We start from the raw sequence: 20933 nt of genomic DNA on the forward strand, positions 1-20933 counted from the left end.
AATAGTGTGGAAGAGACGGGCGAAACCCGGACATGACATCACAGTTCATCTTGGGATTCGTCCTCCGGTCTGCAGGTGAAAGATAAGCAAATGCAGACCCTCAGGTGTTTGAAAAGGGGGCTTATCTTTCTATAGTACTGTAGAGTCCCCCCATGCACACACATGTGACAGGGTTTGAGTGCCACAGTGAAGCTAAAAGGCCCACCAACTTAACCCCCCTTTGTCTTCTTCCAGGTGTGAACTACGACGGAAGCCAGTGCACCGTGAATGGTACCAACCCCACCAAACCCAAGTGCCCCATTTTGGACAGTAACGGGAAGCCGGCCTTCCCCACCTGGCTGACCATCATTCTTGTCTGCATCTACCTGCTGTTTGCCAACATTTTGCTCCTCAACCTGCTGATTGCCATGTTCAAGTAAGTGTGCAGGGCACCTGACAGAGCTAACTGGCATTAGGTGGTGTACAGAATGTGGGTCTGGGGGGCTACTGGGTGCAGATGTTATGTGGTTTCCTTTGGCGACCTCTGGTGGCAGTCCGTGCAGCTGCATCTGCTTTAAGAGTGGCTGCTGACATGTAGAAATGACCACACAACACAAAGTGGCACATGTCCACCGAAATGACCTCTGTGTGGTTTAGCTTTCCTTGCAGGATGCTCTTGGTGCCATGTGGGTCCTTACAGCCCCCCTGCAAGGTGCACCACTCCTGACATTAGATGCTAAGTGCCAGCTTCCTTCATGGTGCACCCTCTTCATAGTATGCTGTGGGTGCCAGATGCCTATTTAGTACCACCTCAGTGTGACATGCTCTTCTTCCACAGTAGTTCAATCTAGTTGCCAGCTCCGTCCATTCCCTTATCATTTCAGTATTCACTATTCTGCCAGCTGTGCCCGTTCTCCATTGTCCCAGGCCATTTTGGGATCATCTTCATGGGTGTCCTTTGTCTTCACAGTTTCACTTTCCAGATGGTACAGGACAACGATGACCAGATCTGGAAGTTCCAGCGTTTTGGGTTGATCAAGGAGTACCACTGTCACCCGACGTTCCCACCACCCTTCATCATCTTGGTGCACATCTACTTGTTCTTCAAGCGGGTTACCAAGCAGAAGGAGGACAAGAGATACAAGCAGTTCAGTAAGTCTGAAACACAACTGAGCTGCATGCATTGTGCCAGGCTGTGTGCCACTGGGCAGTGATTGAAAATCAACATGGTGCTGCTTTGGGTGTTCAGGTGTGCCAAGGTGGTAAACTGACTCTCAAGACTGCCTGGTGAAGGAAGTGCTGGAGATGCTTTTTGCTGGGGAGAGCTTCATGATGTTAGTGTCCCTTTCTATGTGCTTCCTTCCAGAACAAAAGCTGCCCAACAGCGAGGAGATGGCGCTCCTCTCCTGGGAGTCCTTCATGAAGGAGATCTACCTGATGAGACTGCAGCAGGAGCTGAGCAACAGCAACGAGCAGAAGATCCAGGACCTGACCGATAGGTAGGAGGGCACACAGACCCAGACACTTGAGTGTCACCTCCTTCTCGGGCTCAGGTCATCAAATATGTCACCCCCAGTACCCTCTTGTCACTCATATACACCCCCACTTTCCCACACACACTCCTGCCTACTGTTGGGCGTGTCTTTACATGAGTTAGCAAAACGGCCTGTCCAATGGTGTGAGTTGGGGGCGGAGACTCCACTGTCCTGGGGTGGGTGTGGAGGATTGTTGGGAGCGAAAGGACCAGCAGATGGCAAGAAATCCAAGACTCGTAGTCAAAAATGGAAGACAGTTATCCAGATTCTGGTTGGTAGGATAATGATTGGCATGAAGATGCCCATTCAGGAGATTTACCAACGAGCACGGAAATAATAAGCTCTTTCTTAGGCCAGCCAGAGACACAGTGGTGTAGCTAGAGTTCGTGCCACTCTGGGCGGTGCTTCAATTTAGAAGAATAATAGACAGAGAAGAACATTCGAACACTCAGCCCAACAAAGCTCGCCAGTCGGTGGAATACGTGTGAGGCCCTAAGCCTGACCCCAAGCAGCATATCCATGGGCCAGCCGTTGTCCAAAGCTAAATAAAACTAACTCAGCTCGCCCTGCTTGATAAAGCCTTGGAATTTGTGAAGGTCCCCAGAAAAGCCCACAAGGGAGGAGGATGTGAGGTTCAGGCTTGTGAAGGACCTTCAGGTGCCCGTTTCGACCTCATTCTTGATCTTCACAGAGTTGAGTCACCTCAGTTGTAACGTTGAACTTCACGTGTTCTGTCTCAGCTCCAGACAGTGAAAAACATTTGAAGGAAAGGATCGGGAACTGAATGTTTGTTGGCAGACCGTCGATCTTGAAGAAGTCCAAATGCTTCATATTGGAGGAAACCCCAGTGAGAAGTTATTGGGTGGCTGAAAGAAGCCCAAAGTGCAGTGGTCTGGTGGAAGTGACCATCATGGGCTGCTTTCAGAGCTCAATCGAAATGAAAATAATTGGGGGGTCCTTCCATCCCTTAACCAGGGTGAGCCAATAAGAATTACCACCACATGTCAAACGTTTATTCTACAGAAACGCTAAAATCGATTTCATTGCAACACAAGAAAGGGAATACAAAGTAGATGTTTTAAAAATGAGGTCTTCAAGGTGATGGCCTTCATTAGCGGTACGCTCTTCGAGACGATTTCTGAAGGCTCACATGACTCATTCGGCCATTTCAAGGGGAAAAGCAACAATTTCATGGCGAGTAGCGTCCTTCAAGGTTCTGAGGTCGGTGTGCGTATCCCTTCAACGTGAGACAAGAAGAAATGTCACAGAGCGAGATCGGGCGTACGTGAAGACCCCCCGACATCGCCATGCAGGGAGATCAGCTTCCCCGGAAACATCTCTCACAGAACCAGCATGGATCTCCACACAGGCCGTGTGAGCTGTTGCTCCATCCTGTTGACACCAGACATCCACCACATCCATTACTTCGAGTTGGGGCCACAGAAAGGTCTCTAGTATTTCAATGTGACGTTCTGAAGTGACGGTGACCGTTGCTCTCCCCCCTTCTCAATAAAGTAAGGGCCTACAATGCCACATTCTGCCATGGCGCTCCAAACTGTAACCCGTGTGCTCGCTGTGTGGAGTCTCTGATGAAGTTCACCAGGGTTGGTTTCAGCCCAAAAGTGAAAGTTTTGCTTATTTACGTAACCATTCAAATGGAAATGGGCCTCATGGCTGACGTCACATGACGATGGCATCTCGATGAACGGTTTGCAGAATGTTGGCACACAACTCTCTACGGCTCTCCCTGTCTCTCCCAGTGAGTTCCTGCACTGCCACCATTTTGTGTGGATGGGAAAGAAGGTCCTCATGCAAAATCAAAGACGTGTTAGAAATGCCTGAGGCAGAAGTGCGCTGAAGGTCTAGGAGACAACATAATGGACGCCCTTACAGCTTCAGGTGTTCTTAGAGTCTGTGGACGGCCCGGAGTTTGTCTGTTCAATGTTGTACCCGTCTGTCTCAATTTAGAATTGTCTTCTGATTTGGGACGTCACCGTCAGGAGGAAGGCTGAAGTGCGTTCAGAAGGCACCTTGCGTAGTGATTTGTCGTTTTTTGAAGAACAGTGAAAGCGCGGTGGGCACCGGACCAAGGCATGTTGGCACCTGAAAACTACAAGGGATCACCTATGAAAGGGCCCCCACACTCCCCAACCCACTCGGCCGCCAATACCTCATGCAGTGACCTTGAGAGATGGGCTACTCAGTCTGCCTCACCCCATATATAGAAATAGGGTTGATGAGCCACAGCTGGAGGGAGGTGATGCAGAAGTGCTGGGAATCTGGGGGGTTAGGGGGGTTTGGGATTAATAAGGGTAGATGGAAAGACCCCAAACAGAAACTGGAGAGAAGAAAACCTTGTGAGCTGTAAATGTAAATGAATTAATGTTGTTAATTAATTGTTGGGGTTGTAGACGAAGAGACCCCAAAGGACAGCAATGTGACTTGATGGAAAAGACCAGGAGGGGGCAAAGTTAAGTTGGAAATGATCAATCTGGGGGGATCCCCAGCAAGAAATTATGGGGCAGATGGGAAGACCCCAGTGTACAGTTATGGTGACATGGGGTTTGATCCTCATGAAGGACGTGGCAGAGATCAGTGTGACATAAGGAATGGGGACAGCTGGAAAGACCACCAAAGAGAATGTAAAAGGGGGAATTGACTGAGAGACCCCAAAAGGAAGATGAAATAACTGAACACCTCAATTTGTATTGAGAGGTGGGGTGGGGAGTGTACAGTAATGGGGGGACGGACCCCAATCAGCAAATGGGGGGCTGAGTTCAATGCAAATCATTCTTAGTGGGGCTTGCCCAGTACTAAGGGGGTTGATAAGGAGACCCCTATATATAGTAAATAGGGGAGGAGCAGCAAGTTTTGGGCAGGTTTTATGTCAGGGACCACCTATGAGATTGGAAGGGGGTCAGTTTGGAATAATTAATCTTGTGGGGGCACCAGTGACAGCTAAAGGGGGCATAATGAAGGCCCCGCACAGAAACAGCCGTCCATCTGAAATAATTAATCAAGAGGGCACAATGAGAATTAGGAGAGACCCTAATGACGGGCAGTGATTTAGTTAAAATGGGATGTTGGGATGCCCGCACTCGCTCTTGACCACATTGGCTCATTCTTGCAGGGTTGGCATTTTGGTCAAACTACTGGAAGGTGACAATGGCAAGCAGGTCATTGAGAAGCGGCTGGCACACTTGGAGGAGCAGGTGAGATTTGGGAGCATAAATGGTGTGGCAGGTTGGCCTCTGTGTGGTGCTGACACTGGCGCTATGCCACTCTGCTTCTCTTGCAGGTGTCAATGTCTATGGAGGCATTAGGCTCGATTGTGAATGCCTTGGCAGCCAAAGGCTTCGGCTCCTGCCAGGGGGCGCTGGCATGCTGTGAGTTGTTGGTCTTTTTTTTGGGTGCCCCTGATTTGGATCTCCCATTTGTTGTTTCTCTGCCAGCCATCTTTGTGATTCTCATTTACTAAGCAGGTGAGAAGAAAAAGGAGGAGGAGCAGAAAGAGACCCTCGACAAGGAGGAGGTCCCCGAGCGTCACCATCATGTGAATGCCAGACAGCTGCTGTACCCGGGCTCAAGTGTCAAGCGTTTTCCTGTGCCAGATGAGAGGGTGCCCTGGGAGGTATAGTTACTTACCTGGCATACCTGTTGGTGGCGGGGCTGACCGACGTTGTGCCCTAAAGCTGGTGATCCACAGCCAGGTGTAGGGCCACATGGTATGGTGTGGTGGCCTCTCAAGCTGACGTGTCTGCTGTGCTTCCTGCAGGTCGACTTCAGTGCCTACAAGCCCCTGGCATACGATGCCCAGACAGGACCTGCGACCGAAGAACCAAACGGCAAGTAAGTAAAGAAACGGGCAAAATCTCCAGAGTTTTGCTTTGATTTGTTAAATTTGTTTTGATCCAAACCTAGCTTTGTAAAACTTGACTTGCTTGTGTGGAATGTTTTTGATTTTTAAATGAATTCAATAAAATGTTAATAAATAAATACATTTGTCGTGACTGTATGGAATGCCATCTGTCTCTAACTAAAAATCAATAAAATTACAGAAACAGATGGTGGCTGTGAAGGAGGTGCCCCTTCTCTCCCTCCTTTGTTTTATAACACGTGAACCTTCATCTCCTCAGGTCTGCGGCTGCTGCTGGCTCTGCTCAAACATACAGGTGAGTCGTGTGGAGATGTGTGACAAGTGTGACAATATCGTCAAGTGGAGAAGGTAAAGCACCTTCAGTGTGCTGCTCTCAACCTGTTTGTAGTCATTTGTAAGATTTGTGTGAAATTTACCGTTGACCTGCGCCTAAGGCCGGGGTTATACTTCACGCGACACGACGCGACGCACGCTACGGCGGACACTCCTGCTACGCAAGCGTTTTACTGTTAATACTTTATGTTAATCTGGAAGAATCCAGCAGGTGGCAGTGCGAGATATCATCAGGGTGAGATCAGGTTCGGCTTCTCTGTGTTGTGAATTGACTGGAACAGCCGTTAATGACACCTTAGTGCAATATCTCTGAAAATGATGTTCAATGATCAGATCCACCAATCCAGGGATGTGCCCACTCCCGCTGGCATTGGTCACAGGGCAGAAACAATTCCTAGTCGGGGCATCAGCTCATCACAAGGTGACTACAAGCACACACAGACACACAGACACTGGCGTCATTTTAGTGTCCCCAAACCTGCATGTCTTTGGAAGGAAACCGGAGCCCAGTGTGGAGACCAAGGTTATGATAGTTAACGAAAACTAAAATCAAAACTGAAACTGTTATTAAAAAAACATTTTCGTAAACTGAAATAAAATAATTAACAAAACTGAAATGAAAAACTAAAACTAAACGAAACTAATAAAGTGGCTGGAAAGGCTAACTGAAATAAAATAATAATTTACTAAAATATTTGTAGTTTTCGTTTTTGAATGAATATTCTTACCGTTAGCCTTTAAACCTTTTAAGTTTTAACTTTAACTAAAACAGAGTCATCCACCACGAGCCGCCCGCCCGCCCGCCCGCACATATTCATCCAGTGAACGGCGGCTGTTCACACAGCACTTGCGGTGTCAGAGCGAGCCGAGTGCGGGTGCGTAAAGCGTGAGAAACAGAAAGCGATTTGTGTGCCGCCTTTCTTTGTGCTTGTTGTGTATCAAGATGTCATTCAAATGGCTGAAATCAGAAAGTGCAGCTCAGCAAAACGTTTACCATTTGGATAGAAAAATCCCGAGTGAGTAACGTTTCAGTTTACTTCTCGGGCGTCTGCTTGCCGCGTGCCGCTTCGCACAGGAGAAATCGTTTTTACTTTCTCGTATACGAAGTACAGAGAGGTGAGCATAGTAATCATGCAGAAATCCGACCTCGATATTTTGATGAATCTTAACGTTACAGACTCAGCAGTGTCCAACAATACTGTTTTTTGGAATTGTGTGTCCGTGTGTCTGTGTGTATACGCGATAACTCAAAAACGCAACTAGAAACTGTAGATGGATGAAGTTCGGCATGTGGTTGTTACACCATAATTGCAGATGTGTATTAACTTTTGGGCCAAATCCATCGCCCGGAAATGGTACTTTACCTGAACACATACTCGATGTTTTTTATTTTTGCTGCAGAGTCCGATTTATTCAACTTTACTTTTATAATAAATGTTCAATATATTATTTGATTTGTTGTTGATGGCTCCTTAATGTCCATAATATAAAAATAGAATCCTTGTCTTGTGGTTTACTCCTCAAATATCCATCCCCATATCTTAGTATACAAGAAAGTTTTTGAAAATAAAATGCCACTAATCGAGATAAGGACCAGGTCACCATACAAGATCAGCATATTGTTACTGATGTTTGTGAATTACCCCTTGGGATTAATAAAGTATCTATCTATCTATCTATCATATAGTGCTTTTCATATCTATCTATCTATCATATAGTGCCTTTCACTCTATCTATCTATCATATAGTGCCTTACACATATCTATCTATCTATCTATTATATAGTGCCTTTCATATCTATCTATCTATCTATCTATTATATAGTGCCTTTCATATCTATCTATCTATCTATTGTTACCAACCAATCACTTCTGCTTTCAAAACATCGTTTAACAATGAAGCGATGCAAACAAAGGTAGAGCCTGACGAGTGATGAACAACTACTAATGGGTTTTTGTATTTATTCATATTTATTAATTTATCATTTTTAGTTCATATTCACAACTCAAAATACCTGATATTGTGAAAGTAATTCATTAGCAGAATTATATTTTAAAATATTTGTCTCCCTTTTTTCAATGTTTTTCTCTCTCTCTCTCAAAATAGATAGTTGAAATATCATATTCTTTTTGTTTTTAATATCAGCCATATCATACACATTGCATACCAGGGATTTTCCTGCCTTACATCCAAACCTGCTGCGGTAGGCTCCAGGTTTCCTGCAATCCTAGTCTGGATAAACAGATTCCGATAATAAATATGTTGTTCTTAATCTCCGACGCTGTCTCTGTCGTTTTGTGCCAGTCTGTACTCCTATTACCTGCTCCTGCCCTGCTCATTATGGGTTTACTCTTCTTATGGTGGGCCATTCAAGACTCACCACCCTAACCTTCACACTCCATGCTTGTTGTTCGTTGTTTCCCTCAATACAGCTAAGTGGGGTCTGCACACTCATTCAAGTCTAACAGCCCTGATCTTCCTAAGCCCCTGTGATTTTCAAAAAAAATATATTTTAAAAATGATAAAATTGGGTAAAATCGTTCATATTCATTGTCTAGTTTTGATTATCCTTTTTCTTATCAGACAAAAACAAAACCAGATAGTAAACCAGGCAGTATAGTAAGCTTCCACTAACATTAAACTCATATCCAGATCTGTTAAGTGTACAGTTCTGTCTGATTGTGACACAAAACCAACTCTGTAGGCGCTCCATGGCATAATTACTACAACTAAAACTGAAACTAATATATATAAAAAGAAAATAGCAATGTCTTTGTGAAATAAAAACTAAACTAAAACTTAAAATACATGATGAAGGAAAACTAAAACTAAACTGAATTTCCAAGTAAGGTCAGAAAAAATATAGAAATAAAAACTAATATAAAAAGGCAAAACTATAATAACCTTGGTGGAAACCCAGCAGGAAAACACGAGAACTCCAGGCAGGGAATACCAGGGACGAGACTCCCCTGTGAGACAGCAGTGCCACCGCACCGCCACCGTGTCACCCCCACGTGTGTACAAACCGGATTCCAAAAAAGTTGGGACACTAAACAAATTGTGAATAAAAACTGAATGCAATGATGTGGAGATGGCAAATGTCAATATTTTATTTGTAATAGAACGTAGATGACAGATCAAACGTTTAATCCGAGTAAATGTATCATTTTAAAGGAAAAATATGTTGATTCAAAATTTCACGGTGTCAACAAATCCCCAAAAAGTTGGGACAAGTAGCAATAAGAGGCTGGAAAAAGTACATTTGAGCATAGCGAAGAGCTGGAAGACCAAACACACTAATTAGGTCAATTGGCAACATGATTGGGTATAAAAAGAGCTTCTCAGAGTGGCAGCGTCTCTCAGAAGCCAAGATGGGTAGAGGATCACCAATTCCCACAATGTTGCGCAGAAAGATAGTGGAGCAATATCAGAAAGGTGTTACCCAGCGAAAAATTGCAAAGACTTTGCATCTATCATCATCAACTGTGCATAACATCATCCGAAGATTCAGAGAATCTGGAACAATCTCTGTGTGTAAGGGTCAAGGCCGTAAAACCATACTGGATGCCCGTGATCTCCGGGCCCTTAAACGACACTGCACCACAAACAGGAATGCTACTGTAAAGGAAATCACAGAATGGGCTCAGGAATACTTCCAGAAACCATTGTCAGTGAACACAATCCACCGTGCCATCCGCCGTTGCCAGCTGAAACTCTACAGTGCAAAGAAGAAGCCATTTCTAAGCAAGATCCACAAGCTCAGGCGTTGTCACTGGGCCAGGGATCATTTAAAATGGAGTGTGGCAAAATGGAAGACTGTTCTGTGGTCAGACGAGTCACGATTCAAGTTCTTTTGGAAATCTGGGACGCCATGTCATCCGGACCAAAGAGGACAAGGACAACCCAAGTTGTTATCAACGCTCAGTTCAGAAGCCTGCATCTCTGATGGTATGGGGTTGCATGAGTGCGTGTGGCATGGGCAGCTTGCATGTCTGGAAAGGCACCATCAATGCAGAAAAATATATTCAGGTTCTAGAACAACATATGCTCCCATCCAGACGTCATCTCTTTCAGGGAAGACCCTGCATTTTTCAACAAGATAATGCCAGACCACATTCTGCATCAATCACAACATCATGGCTGCGTAGGAGAAGGATCCGGTACTGAAATGGCCAGTCTGCAGTCCAGATCTTTCACCTATAGAGAACATTTGGCGCATCATAAAGAGGAAGGTGCGACAAAGAAGGCCCAAGACGATTGAACAGTTAGAGGCCTGTATTAGACAAGAATGGGAGAGCATTCCTATTTCTAAACTGGAGAAACTGGTCTCCAGTCTCGGTCCCCAGACGTCTGTTGAGTGTTGTAAGAAGAAGGGGAGATGCCACACAGTGGGGAAAATGGCCTTGTCCCAACTTTTTTGGGATTTGTTGACACCATGAAATTCTGAATCAACATATTTTTCCCTTAAAATGATACATTTTCTCATTTTAAACTTTTGTTCCGTGATTTATGTTCTATTCTGAATAAAATATCAGAAGTTGGCACCTCCACATCATTGCGTTCAGTTTTTATTCACGATTTGTATAGTGTCCCAACTTTTTTGGAATCCAGTTTGTAATTATTTAAACAAAATGAACGATTTCTCTGTAACATGCAACATACACACTTTAATGCATTTCATCATGTAGGTGATATCAAGTAGAAATCTAAGGGTTCTAAATGTGCAGAGAGTTGGAATATCAGACCCGTAACGTGTTCTGTGTGCTGATCTATTGCTGGCCATCCGCTGCTGTCAGGACCGGAGGAAGTCCCAAGAAAAAAGAGGACGCACAGAAGACGGTTTGTGAGACTTTTAAAACGTACCGCGGCATTACGATGGGGAATATGCGACGCTTGAATATAAAAGCACCACAAATGTATTTATATGTCGCCATTTTGCTTCACCACATCAAACCATTCGTCAAAAATTGAAGCGCGCACATCGATCTCGTAGGATCCGCATAACGACTTTCTGTCACATGTCGATAGTAAACTGAGACTCTGACGTCACATCCCGACTTTTAGCGCACTTCGCCCCCCGACTTTTTGCTGGGACTGCAAGTCACGCACACGTCGTGTTCATTTCTGAGGACCGGCTGTTTAGGACGCGTCAAATGAATGCTGGGAACGCGTGGCAGCCATGATGCAGGTGGGTCCGCGTTCTGACCATGAAGTATAAACCCTCGACAGCGTTAAGCGATTCTCTCCTGTCTCCTTTCCCTTTGCTCCTTCACTCTTTCCTCACCTCTGAAAATCCATAGTGCTCAGGTTGTTCTCTGGTCTTCCTCCACTGTCGTGTCTTGGAACGTCGAGATGAAAACTGCACTTAGCATTCTGCCTCATGGAAGGCGCTATACAGCATGTGCAGGGGATCCCTTGAGGGGTGATATAAACTGAGTGTACAGACTCCTTCTTCAAAAATAATGGAAGAGCAAAAAAAATTTCTTTGTTGTACAGTTTGGGTTTGATCAGCTGATAAACATCTCGACGTGTTCAACAATCCAGAAGATGGCACCTTTTGTAGCAGACCACCACCCCCCGTGTCTTAGTCCAGGACCAGGGGTCTCTTGTTTAAACCCTCTGACTGCGACCTCTCGATATTCTGACCGGCGATGAGCACACGTGTGGTTAAGAAGGACAAACCAACATGAGGACCACAGAGCTGTCTATGGGCGAAAAGCTGAGAAAAGACGGACAATCAGTCCGAGGAACTGCACAAGCCGATGGACCAACAATCTGCAATGTTCTGAAAAAGGAAGAAACCACTGGGGTCCTGAACAACTGACATCAGACGGAGCGGCCGAGCAGCTGAAGACAGAAACATGGAGAGAGCTGTGAAGAAAAACACCAAAATAACGGCGAGTGACGGGGCAGGAGTGAAGGCGTCACGACCCACCGATCAAAGACTTCAAGAGCAGAACTACAGAGGCCACGTCACAAGAGGCCAACCCCTCATCAGTAGTAAGAATCAGAAAGCCACATTGGACGAGCCACAAGTTTTATGGAGTGAGGATACCAAGATGAACGTCTGCCAAAATGATGGAAAGTCCAAAGTGAGGAGGAAGATGGGATCTGCTTATGGCCCAAAACATACAAACTCATCTGTCAAGCACGGTGGAGTTAGAACCATGGCTTGGGTTAGGCTGGCTGGTTCTGGAACAGGAAGTTCTGTGTAAATTTCACACGTACCTTAGGAGGTTTTTCTTCAACCAGAGGACCACAGATGCCTGGAGCAAGTGACCAAGTAGTGTGGTGGACAGTAGGACTTCAGGGACCTTCAAAACTCGTCATTTGGAAGAGTTACTGTAAGTGGATGGGACTGGTGAGCTTTGTTGGGTTGAGATGGCCTGTTCTCGTCTAAATCGTTCTGATGTCCTAAACTCACAACATCAGACGTTCTGTCTGGCAGTTTACAGGGAAACGCATCCCAACTAATCAATCCTTCTAACTTCTGGCAATTATTTAAATATTTTAATGTCGATATTTGGAATCGTCTTTTCTCTTTGGTGCTGTTTTGACCGTCACAGAGTCGTGTGTATTCAGCGTTATTCTGGGCGCCCGTCATGCGGGCACATGTAGTTGTCACAGGCGTGTCCCTGATTTCGTCTTCTCTTTCAGAGCTGCACATAAACCCGCATTGCATCGCCGTACAGCTGACCCGTTGTGTATGTTGAAGTCTCGCGTCTGCCGCCCTTTGCTATCACTTTCTGACTCGGAGGAAGTCGTTCCTTTTTGCTCGTCACGCGACTTTTTCTGATCTTTCTGGTTTTGACCCCTTTGCCTTGTGCCTGAACGTTTCTCTCCTCGTCACTTGCTTTGGAGTCATAACATCGGGAGGAGCTTCCATCACGAAGCCAGATAAGGATGCCAACCACACGGCCAACTCAACAGAGGCCCTCATCAGGTTTAGACTCAGTTAGACACGAAGAGGACACCGAAGAGAAACAAACAGCAACTGAAAGAGGCGGCAGGACCAGCCTGGGAAGACAGAACAAAAGAAGAAAAGGCCGCCATCTGGTGATGTCGAGGAGTCACAGGCTGGGTGAAGCAGGCGTTACAAGCGATTCCACCGAGTCTTACGATGATCTGGTCCTGAATGTTTGCTCGCCCTTCAAAAGGTGCGATCTTCTGTAATGTTCAACACATTGTGATGTCGATAGCAGGAAATAAAAGCTGAAGGTCTGAACTCTCGTCTCACATTCATCTTTTCAACTCAAATCCAAATGAAGAGCAACAACCAATGAATTGTCCTCGCCATTGTAGTCCTCATTGCAGTGTGGCGTAGTGGCTGAGGCTGTCAGTTCAATCACGCAAATCACTTCATCAACCTGACCTCCGGTTGGAGAAACAGAAGAAATGGAGCTGATTGTGTCTCAAATACTGCAAGTCACTTTGGATAAGTAAACGTAAATGCTAGGAAGTCTTCCTCTTGAACCCCACATCCCATCGATGTCATTATTTTCCGTACTTTTGTCTTGTATTGGATTTTTTTGGTGCTGCAGGTCAGGTTGGGGAGCTTGCGCTGGTACAGCGCATTGCAACACCCACCGCACGATGAAACACCTCAGGATCCTGGTTGGCAGCCCCCCAGGCAGACCCACCCTCTGGAAATGACCCTCCATCTGCCGCAGCCAGGTGTTACGTGGGAGTCCCCTCGGCCTGGTACAGCCACTCAGGTCCTCAACGTTGAGGATCATCACCCTCGAGGATTCGTGACACATGGCGCCCCCTCACAATGCAGGTCATGTGCCTCATTGGGACTCCGTGAGCAAACCAGCGGCGCCCAAGGACCTTCTGAAGAGACACATGAAGGAGTCCAGTCTTCATCTCAGGTCACTGGAGAGCGTCCATGTCTCACAAACAGGAAGCACCAGGACTCTAAAGACTTGGACCTTCATCTATTTGCAGATATCAGGAGTGCCACACAACCCTTTATGGTGACCTCATGACCCCCCAATCCATCTACTGACTTCATGGGAAGAGTCACCAGAGTCACATGAATGTCACTGCCAAGATCAGTAAACCTCTCGATGATGAGGTGACACTCTCTCTGCAGACAGACACACTGCTGATGGCCGTGCCCAAGAGGTCATTAAATGCCTGGCTGTTGGTTTTTATCAGGACCCTCACCAGCCCAGACACTCAGACCCCTCACCCAGTCTCTCGAGACCCCCGATTAGAGCCTCCATTGACTCTGTAAAGATCACAGCATTGTCAGCAAAGTCAAGATCTGTGAATCTTTCTTCACCAACAGATGCCCACAACCTTGCCCACCACCCAGTCCATGTAAGCATTGAATAGAGTAAGAGCAGATCACACCGCTGACGGACCCCAGAATCAACTGAGAGGGTCTTCCTCCACTCTGTACAGCACTCACAGTACCAGTGGACAGGCCGGCCATGATATCCAGCGACCTCGAGGGGATCCTGAAAACCCTCAGGATGTCCCACAGCGCAGCTCGATCAACCGAATCGAATGCTTTATGAAAATCAACGAAGGCTGCAAAGAAACTCTGCTAAAAATCACGTCTGCACTCCATGAGAACCCTCAGTGCCAGGATGCGGTCGATGGTCGACCTCTTAGCTGCTGCCCAACTCTGATTTTTGCTCAGGTCCTTTTTGAATGAATTTCTTATGCTTTATACGGTATGAGAAGTTCAATCTACTGTAGGTACCAGCGCCCGCTCCTGTGCCCAGCCCTCCAGTTGGCTTTCCCTGTCTTCCCCCTGTGGCCCCGCCCTATGTGTGTTTCTCCTATGCCTCCACTCCCATATGCATTTTCCATTTGGCCCCGCCCTCCTAGGTATCATTCCGCCCACATTCGTTCTCTCACGTTGGCCACGCCCCTTTTAACACTTTTACTTTTTCCCCTTTTCCTTGACTCATCAGGAATCCCATGGGAAGGACAGGCCTGACCGGAAGAGGGAGACTCAATCATCTGGGACCCAACTACTCCATGGACCTGATCCTCACCTGGTGAGAGGTGCCGCCACTCGGCATTACTGTGCCATCTTCTCGTGTTTGGATGTGCTGAGGTGCTCACAGTGAATGTGTTTACGTGCACTTTAATAATCCGCTTATTCGCCTCGGTTTCTAAAATGCCATGTTGGAAAAATCAGGATGTTGGTCTTTGAGAAACCGGGTGAACACACATGGATTTCGGGGTGTGCTATGTGGCCATGTGAACCGTTAACCAGGTTGCAGTTACGGATCACGTGTGCACTGCGTGTGTCTGTGGCCGAGGGGCACACACGATCACTGGGCCCGGGCTCGTCACACCTCTCAGCTCACAGCAGATCTTTCCAAATGGCCTTCTGGACATCCTGAAGTTCACCCTAACCCTAAACTCCTTCCAGCGACTCTGACCCAGCAGTCTTGACTTCACACGCGCATCCAGCAGCCATGGACAGCAAATGGTGGAAGCCTCCACAGAGATATGTTTCCTAAGGCAACTGCTCGGGCGATGCCGCGATTCCGTAAATAATGTGTCTCAACATTTCAGAAATCACTAATTTTACGTTGATGAGCTGAGCGCACAGTGCTCAAGTCTGGAGACGCAGCCCCCCATGCTTGTTTTTGGGGTCCACCAGGACGTTTGACTCTTTGATTTAATGACGTCAGAGCATTTTGCCAGGAGACAACACCATAAGTGGTCTCATGCATCTCAGAGGTTTATTTGAGAGCCCAGATGTCTGCCTTAACCGAGTTCCTCGCCTTATCCCGGTTCGGTGTCTGCACTCCTGGGCTCTCCATTTAAAAGGATTCACACCCGCTGCCACTTGGGGGCCTCACTACCCATTCAGTGGCCTGTCACCTTCTGCACTCGTAGACCGTCCATGATATCCGAGGGTCCATCCTGACCAGATGTTGTCCACGGTTGCTGGCCAGTAGTATTGAGACACAGACAGGACGATGGTGCAGAGCCATGCCAGCTTGGACCATGTTGGTCCTGTCTACCAATCCTGGATCCATCCTGGCATTGCCATTGTGTGTGTGCAAGGAGGTGTCTTGGAAATTTAGGGTGGCCTTGTGGCAGGCCAGGGGTTTTGACGGATCCTCTCCCTTCCGTGTCATTTTTGTTTATTCTGATGGACATTTTAAAGTACAGTATTGTGAACTTCTAAAAAATCAGAGCCCCATTTTAGGCCAAAGCCTGCCTGTGGAGTTTGGGGGGGCTGGCCGGCCATCTCTAGGAAGGCCAGTGAAGGTCTTCTTTGGTAGCCCCACTCCCGTTTTCCTCCACGTCTCTATCACTTCTTCATAAGAACACGCCCATGCATGCCAGACCAGCGGGCAGGTGCCAATCGATTGGGATTTGGGGGGAGGAATCCAAGTTTGATGAAGGAAAATGAGCAGACGTGAAAACAGCCTGAAGAGAGACGGGCCTGATTTGCTAACCTCTGCGCCATCGTGTCATGAGTCCAGTAAAGACAACGAGCGGACCGACCCCCTTGTAGTCCGCCAGGTGATGCCGATTTGACGTCCCACGCTGTGGTGCTTGGATTTGGACCCTCTAAAGGCGTCCGTCTCTGCCCTCATTTTGTTTGTCTTTTTGTGGTTCACTTTTAGCTGGAAGAGGAACTCGGACGGCTCGGTTTGCATGAAAGCCGCTAAGAAGGTGATGCGCTTCTTCTCAGTAAAGCACAAGGAGTGCGAGCAGTGGGCCTTTCCGGGGGTGAGTAGCACATTCCTGTCTGATATAGCGCCTTTCACAACGGGCATGACGGCTCCCACCTCTCCACATCAGGCCCCCCCAGTCACCAGACCATAATGATACGACTCAGATCTGGTGAAGGCTTCTGGGCCCCCTCAGGTGTTACTGGGAGATGAAAGAAGCCAAATTGGGGGCATGGGGGGTCAGACTGGCAGAGATCAATGCCAGAAAAATAAAATGTAATTAAGGGGGGGTGAGGGGCAAAGGAGTCTCTGGGATGGCAAAGTCAAAATGGCAAAAAAACGAACCTCTGCTCGTCTGAGAAATGAGAGGAGGACTTCAGCTGATCCAGCGAGGGGCACCCGAGTGCCACCACGTGACATCTAAATGGCGTATAACAAGTACAAAGTCACAATCCACATCATTAAAACGCCAACCCAACAGCAAAGGCAGATTCACCCAACAGAAAAATCCTAACAAGAGTGAAATAAAACCCGCGAAGAAAAAAATAACAAAATAAATCAAAAAAACGTAATGACGACGACAACAAAGAGAAGCTCTCTGGCGCCTCCCAGTGCCCAAAGCACGCGGCCATTTTGAGCTCTCCATTGTGGCTGAGGGGCGGGTGAAATGCGTGGAGCAGTCCGGCCAGGCGGGGGCGACAAACACAAAAGGGAGAAGCGGCCGTTTAGGGACACTGGCCACGAGGTGGGAATGACTGGCACAGGGCGATGACCGCCATGACGTCACACGCAGGCACGTGGACTTTGGACACACCGTTAAGAACACCTGGCATCAGAGCAGCCAGACTGAAGCTACTTGGCATCAGAGCCCGTCTTAGCATTTACTGTAATTTAGATGAGCTGGCACCAGGGCTCACTGTGTGACACTTTGGATGATAGGGGACGTCACAAAAATGCTTAAAAAGAAGACTAAAGAGAAGATTAAAACCTTTGCTCTCCAGTTAAATCACAACAGGGTCCTAAGAAATGGAACGTGTCACTCGGTAGATTCTGATGCCACCTACGGAATGTCCAAAGCATATGAAGTGCCACACACTTGGTGACACAGCACTCTAAATGTTATACATGGGATCCGCTGCCCCCTGGTGTCTAAAAGTGAAAACACGTTACATAACATCCAGAGCACAGAAGGTGTCACACACTGAGTGCCAATGCCATCTCATGCAGTTAATGCTGATCCCATGGGCTGTGTCACTACATCTAAAGAGCAGTTTGTGACACACATTGGGTTGTGGTGGCACCCACTGTCTAAACTACAGTTAATGTCACACCATGGCTTGTTATCACAGAGGGTCCAGAAAGGAGCAGAAACATTGCACAGCACTTTGTGACACCCCCTAGCATCCAAAGTGTCACACACTGAGCCCTGGTGCCATCTCACCCAAATTACAATAAATGCTGGCAGGGCCTCTGATGCCCCGTAGTGTCCATTGAACAGTTAAGTCACACACATCATGTGATCAGTGCCAGCGCCAGTGCCATTTAAAACTAGTAAATGTCACACAGTGACCTCTGATGCCACCTAGTGTCTAAAGAATAAAAATACATTGTGCTGCCACCTAGTGTCCAAAGTGTCACACACTGTGCCTTAATGCCATCTGAGGTCTAAAATACAGTCAATGTGGCTCAATGGCTCTGTCACCACAGTAAGTGACACTCAGTATGTGATTGATGCCACCCAGACTTCAAAAACAGTAAATGTAACAAGGTGGGCTTTGATGCCACCTAGCATTAAAAACTAAAGACCTCATTTTATACGGTGGGCTTAGATGCCACCTTCTGTCTACAACACAGTAAATGGTCTGTGTCACCGCCTGGTGTCCAAAAGAGCATTACAGGAACACAAACATCCCCCTTGTGTCCAAAGTGTCACAAACTGAGCCCCGATCAAGACTGTGCCATCATGGCAGCCTCTACAGTAGAATGACCAGCGCATGGTGGCCATCTGGCTGAGGTCTGGAGGACTCTGACCATGTTTGACTTTCTCTGTTCTGGCTGATCACGGACCCCCAGGTTGGTGGGCTACATTTTTTTTTTGTCACTTCTTTACGCGTATCAATTACATAGTCAGTAATTTGTAAAGCTTGTATTGGCATCTCCACCCCATCAGTGCCCACCATCTTACAGAGGCAGCAGAGGAGTGAGACGTACCCTGGCATCAGTCATGGTGACCACCTGGCTACAGATCTGAAGGATGAACCTCCCACAGAGGGTGACCCGCTGCCACTTGGGGGCCTCACTACCCATTCAGTGGCCTGTCACCTTCTGCACTCGTAGACCGTCCATGATATCCGAGGGTCCATCCAGACCAGATATTGTCCACGGTTGCTGGCCACTAGTATTGAGACACAGACAGGATGATGGTGCAGAGCCATGCCAGCTTGGGCCATGTTGGTCCGGTCTACCAATCCTGGATCCATCGTGGCATTGCCATTGTGTGTCTGGGTGTCCTCCACAGGTCTCATGAGGCCAGCTAGCATAGGAGGAGGGCACAAAAAGAGGAGGCTGCAAATGCTGCCATTGTGTGGTGGTCCTGACGGCTGTCATTGTCCTTCTCTTGTGTCTCGGCAGGGCCCGCTGCAGCCGGGTGAAGCCTTACCCGCGAGGCTCAAGCAGATCCTCGACCCGTTTCTCCAAAAGAAGATCACGGAGATGCTGAGTGACGGCAGGGAGGTTCGATGCTTTCGCTCTTTCCTTACGTTTGTAGGTTTGTCCCGTTCCAGGAGGTGTGCCAGCCCACCCTCATGCTCTCCCACCCAGTCCATGATCTGCACAGTGACCGTGGGGTCTGCTCCCCTTGGCGTGACCCTCCTCTCACCCGACTCCCCTCTCGCAGGTCTACAAGGGCTACGTGGACGACACCAGAAACACGGACCAGGCCTGGATTGAGACCACCGCCATCAACCTTCACTTTGAGGAGGACGACGAGGTGCTCGCCGAACTCAAGAAGCTTGTAAGTGTCTGGACAGAAGTGCCACCAAGTGACCACCCCGCTGTGGTCTGACAGGATGTGACCTCGGGTTGGTGGTCTGGGAGGTGTAGACCCCGTTTGATTTTTTTTGAATGTGCCTCGTTAGAGCGCCCCTATATGGTAACACTCAGTGTGGGCGTCGTCGCTGCTCCTGATTGGTTAAGATGTTGAGCACTGACACCCCATTAGAGCGCCTGTGGAGAAGGTGCTGTCGATGGGCTCCACTCCCACCCAGGTGGTCTTTAATTGTCCCTCTCATGGTGGTCTTTCTTTTTACTTGGGGGTTATGAGGTTGCTGGGGGGGGATTGAGGGTCTTTTTTTGTTATGGGGGTGTAACATGATGCCCCCCCGCGGCCAGCTTGGTACAATACAGTCATCCATGCAAACACAATGTGTCCCCACCAGGGGGTCTTTGCCCAGAAGGGTGGGTCACATTACCTGAATAGGCCTACATGCCGTGTGCTCAGCTGGTGAGGGGCACCACATGACCTGCGTGGTGGGAGATTAAACTCAGCAGTGCCCACAGCAACAGGCGCCACTCCATGCTGATCACCAACCGGGACCCACAAAGGCTGACGTGGCCCACTGGCAGCAGACCACCCCCCAATAAAAAATAATCATGTGGTCTTCTTTTTTTGTTTTCTTGCAGGACACGACAGACCCCGAAGCAGAGATCACCGCCGCCTGGCAGGACGCCGACCAGCTGGCCAAACTCACTGCCAACCACAGAGACCTCCTGCAGAAGGTGGCAGTGCTGTGGCAAGCCCACTGCTGACCACCCGGGCCTCCCTGCCCGCTGCTTAAGTCTGGAAAAAGAATCAGAAGCCCCATGTCAGACTCCAGTGGCGCCCCCTTGTGCCCTCGTCATTGTAAGGCCGCCCATCGCTCACTGAGTGCTCCTCTGATGTTGACCACCCTGAAGCAGACGGTGGAGCCCCAAGGCCACATGGCAATCGCAGAAGCCTCCTCGATGTCCTGCTGGTCTTTAGGGTGGAGTGGGCAGACGGACCACCAATAGAAACGGCGCTGAGCATGGTATGGCCACGAGCAGATGTTCTGCCAACTTGTCTGCCCCCCCAAATTATCCTTTTCCCAGTTGTGCTTTGGCTTCACTTCGCTTTTCGGTTTCTGCAGCGATTTCTGAGAGTGGGCTTCGGGCTCCTCTAGTGAGCTTCGTAAATGTCGTAAAGGACGTGAAGAACAAGAAGTCAAGAGTCGGGGGGCCTCCTGCGGGACCCCGTTTAACAAAACCACAAGTGAGTGCAAGTCAACAGCCTGTGCCATCGTTCAGTTGTCACCTGGTCTCTTGGCCAAACGGAGTTTATGTCACAATGTCACACGTCACCAGGACAGAAGTGTGGATGGATGGGACGAGGAAGTTGGCGACAGCGCCCCCTCACACCCCCGGGTGCAGCAGCAGGACTCGAATCACAGGCTTTGCAGGACTTTTATTTTGACGAAGCTGTCGGGGGTCTTTTTTCTTTTTTTTGGTCCGCATTGTCACCGAGACAGGGGATGGAAA

At 48.0% G+C, this 20933-nt stretch overlaps 2 protein-coding genes across 2 annotated transcripts in view; both read left to right on the top strand.

Annotated features, from left to right (window-relative positions):
• Positions 1 to 4837, top strand: part of LOC120530683 (transient receptor potential cation channel subfamily M member 2-like) — a 29059-nt gene extending 24222 nt beyond the window's left edge. Inside the window, 4 exon segments of the mRNA XM_039755104.1 lie at positions 235 to 415; positions 950 to 1131; positions 1346 to 1478; positions 4645 to 4837. Coding sequence (XP_039611038.1) covers positions 235 to 415; positions 950 to 1131; positions 1346 to 1478; positions 4645 to 4837 — 689 coding nt within the window.
• A 12-nt stretch (positions 4838 to 4849) lies between these two features.
• Positions 4850 to 20190, top strand: LOC120530684 (transient receptor potential cation channel subfamily M member 2-like). Its single transcript, XM_039755105.1, has 8 exons — positions 4850 to 4907; positions 4997 to 5145; positions 5290 to 5363; positions 14652 to 14738; positions 16332 to 16437; positions 19011 to 19112; positions 19276 to 19392; positions 20061 to 20190. Exons 1-8 carry the CDS (start codon positions 4850 to 4852, stop codon positions 20184 to 20186), a joined length of 819 nt encoding a protein of 272 aa, XP_039611039.1. The 3' UTR covers positions 20187 to 20190.
• Positions 20191 to 20933: the final 743 nt, after the last annotated feature.

The sequence above is a fragment of the Polypterus senegalus genome, chromosome 6, assembly GCF_016835505.1.
Source record: "Polypterus senegalus isolate Bchr_013 chromosome 6, ASM1683550v1, whole genome shotgun sequence".
Lineage (NCBI taxonomy): Eukaryota > Metazoa > Chordata > Cladistia > Polypteriformes > Polypteridae > Polypterus > Polypterus senegalus.